This window comes from Nanorana parkeri, unplaced genomic scaffold, assembly GCF_000935625.1.
Source record: "Nanorana parkeri isolate BGI_ZX_2015 unplaced genomic scaffold, ASM93562v1 scaffold3169, whole genome shotgun sequence".
Lineage (NCBI taxonomy): Eukaryota > Metazoa > Chordata > Amphibia > Anura > Dicroglossidae > Nanorana > Nanorana parkeri.
Genome location: NW_017309437.1, coordinates 18,602 through 29,996, shown reverse-complemented (window position 1 = coordinate 29,996; position 11,395 = coordinate 18,602). Strand labels below are relative to the sequence as shown.

Below are 11,395 nucleotides of genomic sequence, written 5' to 3'. Positions count from 1 at the left end.
CCTCCAAATGCTATCACACAGGTGCTTGTTAGTGCCTGTGTGATAGCAATAAAGTTAAGTGAAAAAAAAATGATAAGAAAAATTAATTAAATAAAAATGTAATAAAAAATAAGTAAAGAAAAATAAAAAAATAAATAAAAAGGTGATTAAAAAGTATAAAATAATAAGCAAAAAATGATTACAAAATAATAAGAAAATAATTATAAAAGATAAACAATCATACGATAACAAATATTAAAAAATAAAAATGCAAACGATAAGATAAATACAAATTTAAAAAGGTAAAATAAAAAAAAATAAAAAGTGGAATAAAAGTTTAAAGAAAATGGGGGCGCATTGCGGAACCTGGTCTTGGGGCGGCAGGGAGAGTAAATCCGGCCCTGGATACACCTTCGTGCTGCATCTTCTGTGGAAGGTGACAAACTCCTGATCCAGATATGACAATCTAACATCAATGTGGCTGCCCCTGACATCACTTAACAAATAGGAAAGCGTGTTACTGAACCAGACCCCTTATCTTTGGTTTTCTCCAGGATTGGATTGCTCTTTGTGTTTGGGAAAATGTTAAATTCATCCTGAACATCGCAGATTTGATTCTGAAAAGCTAAAATTGAACATTTACAATGTCTGAGTGCACTGATTGTGGTGCAAATTTGCCCATTGTTAAATTATTAACCAGTACAGTGTTGGTTTAAAATTCAGCAATATATTGTCCCCAAAATAACATAGAAAGCCCCCACAGTTGTGGAGGTATGAAGTAATTAAAAGCATAAAAATGATTTGAGGTTCTACTCTATGCCAACCAGACCCTTATCCAGGCGTAATGTAATAAAGTCACCGGCACTCCAAGTTTTCAAGTCAATAAGTTTATTGACCCAAGTGAAAACTCCTCTAGCAAAGTTTCGGGATCATGCGGCCCCTTCCTCAGGCAAACAGTTCCTCTGCGGCTCCTTCCCCTGTTTGCCTGAGGAAGGGGCCGCATGGTCCCGAAACGTTGGGTCAATAAACTTATTGACTTGAAAACTTGGAGTGCCGGTGACTTTATCACTTTGTACGTTTTGGACGGAGGCATCCGTTGTTGCTGCTGCACCCGCCCTGCTGCATGGGCATTTTCCTGTCAGGAGTGCGATGGGATACTTGGACTTTTTGACCTTATCCAGGCCTGGGGTGTGCCCTCAAAAGTAAGTGGGGTAATAGTAAAATAGGGGGACTTATGGTGCAATCTGGAAACCCCCCCTTTATAATAAGAGGATGATCAGACATCTGCCCCCTGGCAGGGGAATGAGTATTGAGGAACATTATTTACATTTTACCCATTCTTACAAAAAGTTAAAAGTAAAAAAAAAATAGAATTGAAAAACTTAAAAGAAAAAAAGCACAAACACATCATTACCGGCTTTTAAAGTAATGTTTATTGATGTCAGTCCATCATCAGACTCACGGCCTCCAGAGATGTATCTGTCAATGAGGACATCCAGTGAGATAATCCATGTCATGTTGACCCATCACCCCCGGATCTTGACATACCGCACTCTGGACAGCAGAGAATGGGAGACACCAGCAGGATGCAGCTCAGCTCCCTATTGGTGGCCTTGATGATGGTTGTGTCCTTATATTTGATGCAGAGGACTGCGAAAACGACAACCATTATCACCAGAATCATAGTCAATTGTTCATCATATGAGAGGGACTCTATCACTTAAAATGTATCCATGTCAATCCATTGTCAACAATGGCTTCCAGTGATGTATCTGTCAATGGAGTCATCCATCGAGCTAATCCACATCAAGCACCGGTCACCCTTGGATCTGGACATGCTGCACTCCTGCCTAAACAAATCTGGTCAGTGAAGCCACCGGGGATCCCCCGGGGTAAATTTTTATGACTTTGGCCAGGAATCTGTTGTTTAGTGGTGTGTACAGCCCCCTGAATTCCATTACCATTAAATGACCTCAATAGTGTGCAGGTTTGGGGTTTTTGCTGACTGTCAACCTAGTCGGCTAATCTGCTGACTGCTCGGACTGTTGGAATAAACTACTTCAAGATAAGTGGACAAAACAACGATCTACACATATCCACCTCCTCCATCATCATTCAATCACAGCAGTGTCCTTTGCAGGGCAGACACTCACCGCTCACTGATGTCTGTGGTTAGATTTTGTATCTCCACGCAACAATTGTGTTTTTCACCTTCTTCTCTCAGTGTTTGTCACAAATGTCTGAACACAACATCGTGTTCAGGTTGTGTTCTTCCTGAGCACACACTGTACAGGTATGCGCGGGAATCACCCACTTCATAGAAGATTCATGGGATGGAGATTAATGGGATGGAGATTAATTACATAGTTACATAGTATTTGGGGTTGAATAAAGACATACGTCCATCAAGTCCAACCCATATCGGTCCACGCATCATCTCATTCTTAGGGATACTGGTATCCCCGGATATTACGGTCCCTCAAGAAATTGTCGAATCTACACTCTTGGCTGAAATCACTGCCGATGGCAGAGAGTTCCAGACCTTAACCCCTCTTACTGTAAAGAACCCCCTTCGCCCCTTGTGCTGGAATTTTTTCTCCACCAACTTTAGGTGGTGGCCTCTAGTCCTATTAATGGGATGGAGATTAATGTGATGGAGATTACTGTGATGGAGATTCATGGGATGGAGATTCATGGGATGGAGATTAATGTGATGGAGATTAATGGGATGGAGATTACTGTGATGGAGATTCATGGGATGGAGATTCATGGGATGGAGATTCATGTGATGGAGATTCATGGGATGGAGATTCATGGGATGGAGATTCATGTGATGGAGATTCATGGGATGGAGATTAATGTGATGGAGATATTGAGAAGCCACTTTGATTTGAAGTTCTGAGATTTCATATCAGTTATCATTGTGATCGGGGATCGAAACATCCTTCTTATTAACAGGATACAATATATGAATGTTCATGTAGAGTTCATGTATTTGGAAGACATATGGTGCTGGTGGCACAGAGTAGATGGCCGGGTTCAGGATTTTATATAGAAGAGCCTTGAAGGGGTACAATGATAGTACCATGAAGGATTGAATGGCTTCACCCAGACCTGTAGTAAGGTAATACTTTGGTGAATTTCTGTACGTCTTTTTTTTTCTTAGGAGATCCCTTTATCATTAGATGGGACATGTGTGTGAAGGATTTCATGTATTCAAGTCATAGTATGCCTAATAAAGTTCTTCACATTCATCTGGACTTGTTTTACAAAGTTGATATATGCCGCCACTTGTCCACTGCAATGGGGATGGTCAAACGTTCTTCAACACTAGTCCAGATGAATGTGACTAACTACTGCTAGCTCAGCCTGGAACATATCTGGATCAGCTACAGCAAAACCTCCCAGAAGATGTTTAAAGCATCCAACTTAAATGAAAGGTCCATCAGATCCACCATATGATACCTGTGTGATTGGTCATCTCTCCCTCAGAGCAGGGGACGCAGTCATAGCAGCAGATGGGTCTTCCTTGTAGAGGAGCTTTCCTGTACCCGGGCCGACAGCTGTTACTGCAGACGGAGACTGGGACCTGCCGAGGAGACAAATTCATCAGCCACTACCTCCTTATAGTCTCCTGTCTGTACCTTTCGTCAGACTGCAATGGGGGAGGGGTAGCAATAGACATCAGTCAAGTTTGTTGCATGCACATGTGAGTGAGAAGGACGAGTTCATCGGTCTGCTGCTTCCACCTTATTATTCAATCACAGAGGTGGGGGAGGTGGCCAGGTGGTAATATTATTACAGGTTATAGAAACATGGCTGGTCCCATCTCTGTGTATATCCCAGTCCTAACCCTAAGGACATTACAGATATACAGCAGCTTAGATCCAGCATCTAATGCACATCAATTACCTGTACAAAGCTTGACTGAATTTCCACTCGCCTGCACTGCATTTCCACTCGCCAAATGCGAGCAGGCGAGTGGAAATTTTGAGCCCTGATCTATGGCATGAAGGTGCATTTAAAAAATAAAAGCCTTCAGCCTGCAGAAAAACACAAAGCTGCAATGCCTCTGTTTAATACTGCAATTGTTTAAAAACAACTACAATATGAAATATATATACAGAACATATATTGCAGTGCCAGGCTGCGGTAAACAAAGCTAGCAGGGTCTTGTCCTGTATTAAGAAGGGGATGTATTGCAGAGACAAGTCTATAATTGGGCCTCTATATAGATCGTTGGTTCGGCCACATCTGGAGTACGCGGTCCAGTTTTGGTCGCCGGTACTGAGAAGGGATGTCCTTGAACTGGAGAGAGTCCAGCGGAGGGCAACCAAACTAATTAGGGGAATGGAGGACCAGAGCTATGAGACAAGGGGGAGGGGCTGGAGGACCTGAGCTATGAGAGGAGGGGGAGGGGATGGAGGACCAGAGCTATGAGACAAGGCTTCTGACCTTAAACATGTTTACGCTGGAAGTAAGGAGATTAAGGGCGGATATGATTTTCATGTGCAAGATGTTCAATGGTGACGGCAACATTGGCAACAAACTGTTTGAGATTAACTCCGTTACAAAGACTAGAGGCCATCACCTAAAGTTGGTGGAGAAAAAATTTGAAGAGGGTTCTTTACAGTAAGAGCGGTTAGGGTCTGGAACTCACTGCCATCGGCCGTCATCTCAGCCAAGAGTGTAGATTTGTTCAAGAAACGTTTGGACAATTTCTTGAGGGACCGTAATATCCAGGGGTACCAGTATCCCTAAGAATGAGATGATGCGTGGACCTATATGGGTTGGACTTGACGGACTAATGTCTTTATTCAACCCCAAATACTATGTAACTATGTATATATTTTTGTCAGCGTATAATAAAACTGTGATTTATTTGTAAAAATATTTACCGGGTTATTCACTAAGCTGCCACGGACTCCGTGGGACAGGAAGACACGGCAGTCTGCGCTGGATCAGAATAAGGTAAGTCCTTAAAGGGGGGGGGGGGGGGGTTGTGACTTTAATGTCACTTCAACTCCTGAGTTTAGTGTCACTTTAATATCATCAAGATAATTTGGTATCCATTGACCGGTGGCAGATATTGATTCCCTATAAATACATGTTACGGAAGCAGGAAAAACTCAAACAATGATAACTATTCCCACACAACAGCTGAGGCTGCAACATTATTTATCTACAATGAGACTACTGGTATGCGTGGTGTCTGATGTCGATAAAGTTACTTATAAGGTGACTAGAAAGGGAAAACAAGTCACAGAGTGTAACACGTTGTACTGGACATATAAAACGGGCCTCGGAGGGCTGAGGGTATTCCTGTATCAATTCAGCAGAAGAACATTGCTTGCTTACTTTTCTATTCAAGCTTGTAGACTGCTGAATATTTTATTTGCTTGTTTATCATTTTTGTTCTTTTTATTTACAAGCTGGTGAGAAAAAAAAGTCACAATCCATACGTTATGATTTAATACATAATTTGTTACGCACCTTCCAGGGTTGAGCATCATTAATATCGGCGCACACTCCGTGACTGAAATAACCCTCCGATACGGTTGGACAGCCGAGCAGTGAATGCAGAGCGTGTGCGTAGGCATATACCGCCAGGTACGCATGATAAGTCAAGCTGAGATCATTTGTCTCAAATAACTGAGCAATCTCACCTCCGAGCTCTTCTTTCCCGGAGCAGGTCACATGTTCTTTTATAATGGGAGCGACTGACCCCTCAGCATCTCCATCAGGCCAGTGGCAGCTGAAAGCTTTCTCCCAGAACAGCCTAATAAATGGGTACATAGAGCTGGCATTTGGATGAAGGTTTAGAAGGAACTCCTCAAACCTTGGCATGTGGGCAGACCCGGGAACCAGTCCAATTGTGCCATTTAAGACCTTCCAGGCTTTCTTGGAGAAGAGTCCGGGGGTGATTATAAAGGAAGCTGAAGAGATGAACGTTTTCCCGGTGAGCCCGTCATCAAACATGTGCTGCAACATTATTTATCTACAATGAGACTACTGGTATGCGTGGTGTCTGATGTCGATAAAGTTACTTATAAGGTGACTAGAAAGGGAAAACAAGTCACAGAGTGTAACACGTTGTACTGGACATATAAAACGGGCCTCGGAGGGCTGAGGGTATTCCTGTATCAATTCAGCAGAAGAACATTGCTTGCTTACTTTTCTATTCAAGCTTGTAGACTGCTGAATATTTTATTTGCTTGTTTATCATTTTTGTTCTTTTTATTTACAAGCTGGTGAGAAAAAAAAGTCACAATCCATACGTTATGATTTAATACATAATTTGTTACGCACCTTCCAGGGTTGAGCATCATTAATATCGGCGCACACTCCGTGACTGAAATAACCCTCCGATACGGTTGGACAGCCGAGCAGTGAATGCAGAGCGTGTGCGTAGGCATATACCGCCAGGTACGCATGATAAGTCAAGCTGAGATCATTTGTCTCAAATAACTGAGCAATCTCACCTCCGAGCTCTTCTTTCCCGGAGCAGGTCACATGTTCTTTTATAATGGGAGCGACTGACCCCTCAGCATCTCCATCAGGCCAGTGGCAGCTGAAAGCTTTCTCCCAGAACAGCCTAATAAATGGGTACATAGAGCTGGCATTTGGATGAAGGTTTAGAAGGAACTCCTCAAACCTTGGCATGTGGGCAGACCCGGGAACCAGTCCAATTGTGCCATTTAAGACCTTCCAGGCTTTCTTGGAGAAGAGTCCGGGGGTGATTATAAAGGAAGCTGAAGAGATGAACGTTTTCCCGGTGAGCCCGTCATCAAACATGGCATCTAGCAGGGCCGTCACATGGACCTCCGGGCTGTGGAGAATGATCACATTGATGGAGCTTCCTTTAATAACATCCACCACTCTCCTGATCTGTCTGGTCGAATAACTCAGATGGATTTTCTCCAGGAAAGCAATACAACCTCCATTTCTCTCTATCCCAGCTCGTATAACCTGGGCCCCCTGCTGCCCGGCATCATTGTCCACCACCAACATCCCGACCCAAGTCCAACTAAAACGCCCAATCAGCTCGGGGAGAGCAATGTTCTGAAAGAGGTTGCTGGGCATGGTGCGGAAAAATGATGGGAATTGTATTTTATTGCTCAGAGCTGCAAGGGTCGCCCCATGACTGATCTGGAAAGGGAATAATGTACATATCATTGCTTAGAAGTGTTTGACACATAAGGATACATGTAACAAACTATCATCATTGTAATACGTAGGCATTTCATTTTGCATTTTAGGCTTAGGAATTGTTATACGGAAATGTTTTTCCTGGCTCTCCCCATGTCGGCATACTAATGGGTTAACCCCGCCCCCGGCTCCTAATAGGACCACCCCTAACTAGAGCATAAAGCCCCCTTCTCCCACCTCCTCTGTGTTCTTTTTTTGTCTTCCCTCTCCGCAAGAAGTCAGAGCTCATTCTACAAGGTCGCTGGCTACGTCTTGGGCAGCCTACGCGAAAGTTCCGGTAGAGGTCGTCTGTAAAGCAGCGAGTTGGTCGTCCTTTAATACTTCATTAAACATTATAATGTCGATGTGTCTAACTCTGCGTACTCAGCCTTTGGGGCGTCCGTATTATCTTCTGCGGCTTCCGCAGCTTATTAAATTATTTTGGCATTTTTCTTTACCTTGTGGTTATTGTATGCTATGTCCCATTAGTATGCCGACATGGGGAGAGCCAGGAATACGGAAAATTGTTATCACATACTTACCGTAATTTTCCTTTCCTGGCTCTCCTCATGTCGGCATAGCGTCCCTCCCATGCCTTCGCTCGGCGTGTTATTGAACACAGAGGAGGTGGGAGAAGGGGGCTTTATGCTCTAGTTAGGGGTGGTCCTATTAGGAGCCGGGGGCGGGGTTAACCCATTAGTATGCCGACATGAGGAGAGCCAGGAAAGGAAAATTACGGTAAGTATGTGATAACAATTTTCCGTAATATTGTGACATACTATGGTTATGGGTATGTGTACACCAGGGGTGCATCACAATACATAGAAGCATGCAGATACAGGTCAGAAGCTTTAGTTAATGTTCATTGAACACCAGCAGGGAACAAAATTCTCAGTGATGGTGACTGTAGCATGACCGTTGGTGCCAGCCGGGCTGATAGGTGTATTTCTCCTGGGATTTTTACCCATGACATTCTCAGAATGGAGCAAAAAAACTAAAAACATCCAGCGGATGGCTGTTCTCCAGACTGAAACACCTTCATGAAGAAGAGAGGTCAGAGACGCCTTGTTGATGAGAGAGGTCAGAGACGAATGGCCGGACTGGTTCCAGCTGACTCAGATAACCTCTCTTTACATATGTGCCGAGCTGAAAAGCATCTCAGAAGACACCAACACTCCCAGCCTTGAGGTGGATGGCCCACAACAAGAGAAGACCACGTCAGGCTCCACTCCAGTCATCCAAGAACAGGAAGTTGAGTGTGTAGGGAGGTCCTACCTATACCCAGTATTAGCATAGTGCTCCTAATACATTGCATGGTGATTAGACATTTCTAAAGAATCTTAACTTTTAGATACCTGTGGGTAATGGAGGACACCGAGAACTTGGGCAATAGGAAGAGATAAGGCGGAAAAATGTTCACCTATAATCCCGACCATGACTGAAGGGTTATGACAGTCGTATCCTGGAAAGGGGTTCCCAAGTCCTGACAGCAGGGACAGAACTCCTCCCACTGCCCGGAGCTCCGACATACAGGAATCCAGCAGGCTGAAGCCAAGAGTGATATTAGGCAGCAGCTCCGGAGAATTGTTAATTTCATCCACTGCAAACATGAGGCCCAGAACTTCCCGATAGTAACGAATGTGGAACCTACACAAAGCGAGGGGAGATTGAGAGTTTAGGTTATACAGTATATGCATTATGCTGGGTGCACACAACCATCTGCTCCCCATCACATTCATCTAAAACATGGGTGTGCCGCCCCAATGGGGCATAGAAGTTTATTTAGATAGAAGTTTTATATAGATTGTTTCCCTATACCTTTTCCTAGGGACGTTTTTATATGTCTAGTTCATATGCTGCCATCTAGTGGCCTTTTGTGGTAATGTATATATATATATCTATGTTACCTGACCTGATATCCCTGAGATCGATGACAGTTCCTCTGTATGTAAGCCCCACCCTTCTTCTTGTTGATCAGTATTTCCTGTGTCATGGCCACAGCTAACAGCCACATGTAATCAGGACACATGTACTCTGCATAGTACTGTAGGAAAGGCATCATCTTTTGAACGCATAATACTGTAACCATTCATTGCTGTTATCCTGTTGTCTGCACGTACAGAATAAAGCAACCTTTGTGGATGATACGGTATTTGGTGAGTTCAGCAATCTGACAAGGATTGTCCGCAGTGATTGAATCTACTTATACAGGTCAGGCATAGAGGTCTCTAGCATGCCTTACCTACAAGAACTCGGTCCATACCACTGTGTTCCTAAACTCTTTTTACATTCATTGTGTCACGATCTGGGATCAGGCTCAGAGTCCAGCAGCTGAAACCGCAGGCAATTCGTAGTATAACAGGCCGGGTTCGGTACACAAGCAGAGGATAGTAGTGGAGGAGCAGGCAGAAGCGTAGTCAGTGAACAAGCCGAGGTCAGGAGTCAAAGGTATCAGGTATTAAGCAGAAGATGATGAGAGTAGTCGGTGAATCAGCAGCCAAAGGTCGGTACACGGGTAGCAGTATTAGTAGATTGTATCACAGAAGGAGCAGGAAGCAAGAAAATGGCAGGAGAACAATAATCTGGCAAACAGGAAGTGCATAGGCGTGGCTAAAATAGGAAGTTCAAGGGAGGAGCAAGGAGGTCAGAGTTCAGCAGAAACTAGGTTTACCTGAGGATTACACAGGAGATCAGGCAAGGAGCTATCCAAGGTTCTAAGGTGGCTCAGCAGGTAGAACCCCCGCCAGACACAGCAGAGGCCCTGGGTTCAGATTCAGTTTCTTAACATGGGTACATCTATTGTCACCTGACTGTATCCAAACACTCCAATATGTTCCTAAATAACTATAATTTCTTATCTTTCAATACATTTACTATAAGAAACAAAAAGTTGAATAGATTCACTCAATGGTGCACCTAACACACACACACAAATCTAAATTCAGTTCCTAGAGGAACACGGATTCTTTGAGACACATACCCAGGAATTGGTGGCCTTCACTGGGCTAGTGACCCATAAATGGTATATTTACTCAGATTGGCTTGCCAAAAATTCCTCCTTCAAAACTCTCTCTTTATAAAGATATTTATTAACTGTTAAAAAGATCCCAGTACATTATGGTTTTTGTAAACTTAAAAAAAAGGATTTATAACAAAGCAAATTGAATGACATTCTTAATAACTAATGTTCTCTATATTCAATGTTCAAGAACTGCATTGGCATATCTGGGCCGAGCGTACTGATTAGGGTTGCCACCTTTTCTTCCATCGAAAACCCAAACACTCCAGCAATGTGCAGACATTTTATTGGGAGAATGAGTCGCGGATTATTCATATGTAAATATCACAGCTGAGACTATTTTCAGTGGAGGGCCAGTAGCCCCGATCTTAATTTTGGTTGCCCCTGTCTGCCTGACATCTTATGTCCGGGTTTCTGCTGCCATGAAACCCGGACACAGCATTCAAAACCCGGGTGAATCCTGGGCAGGTGGCAACCCTAGTACTGCTAATGTTCAGCTCAGTGATCAGATTACACGGTCTTCTTGTCATACATTTCATATTAGAACCTCATGGACATCACTTTTGCTTTCAGACATCTGCCCCCAGAACTTACCCCGTACAAGAGACTGGCTTTGGCTTCTCCTGGAAGGTTGGTATTTGGAAAACAAATCCGGAGTGAATCACAAAAATGGCCCCAATCAGAATATCTCCAAATTGTGAGAAGGTTTCCATTGGCCAATCGTGGGGACTGCAGCTGGGACCAGACTGACCCTCATCCAGCTGTGAGAAGAGGAGGAGGACCTGTAGTAGTCTCCTTATGATGGCCATTCATGTGATCTTCGTGAACTAGAGTTTCCTATTGTTCAGTGTTCTCAGCCATTGCAACTGGAAGATAGGAAGGTCAGAGGTTACAGTATTATCAAGTTTAAAGGCTTAGTCGCCCAGAATTTTGGATGGCAGATGTTTGTGAATTAGAACAGAACTCCAGGAATGAACTATCTTTTCAAGTTACATTGGCTCGGCTTTGTTACATGTAAAAATCCATGTATCACATCCGGAGAGCTGCTGGGGACGCTAAATTAATTGTAGTGGTCTGTTCTACAGACCAGGTCAGCGCTGGAGTGTTCCGGGTGCTTCTGGAGGACCTTGCTGAATGGAGGAGGTACGGGAGGGAGCGAATCCCTGTGTACAGACAGCAACAAGAACAGGAAAGAGCTGCCTGTGTGTA

The 11,395-nt window shown here is 43.7% G+C and overlaps 1 protein-coding gene across 1 annotated transcript in view; it reads right to left on the bottom strand.

Annotated features, from left to right (window-relative positions):
- Positions 1-10,995, bottom strand: part of LOC108802842 — a 12,280-nt gene extending 1,285 nt beyond the window's left edge. Inside the window, exons 1-5 of the mRNA XM_018574695.1 lie at positions 10,781-10,995; positions 8,523-8,814; positions 6,289-7,128; positions 5,473-5,961; positions 3,445-3,568 (exon numbers count right to left, since the gene is read on the bottom strand). Coding sequence (XP_018430197.1) covers positions 3,445-3,568; positions 5,473-5,961; positions 6,289-7,128; positions 8,523-8,814; positions 10,781-10,995 — 1,960 coding nt within the window. The remainder of the gene's footprint in view (positions 1-3,444; positions 3,569-5,472; positions 5,962-6,288; positions 7,129-8,522; positions 8,815-10,780) is intronic.
- Between the last annotated feature and the right edge of the window lie 400 nt (positions 10,996-11,395).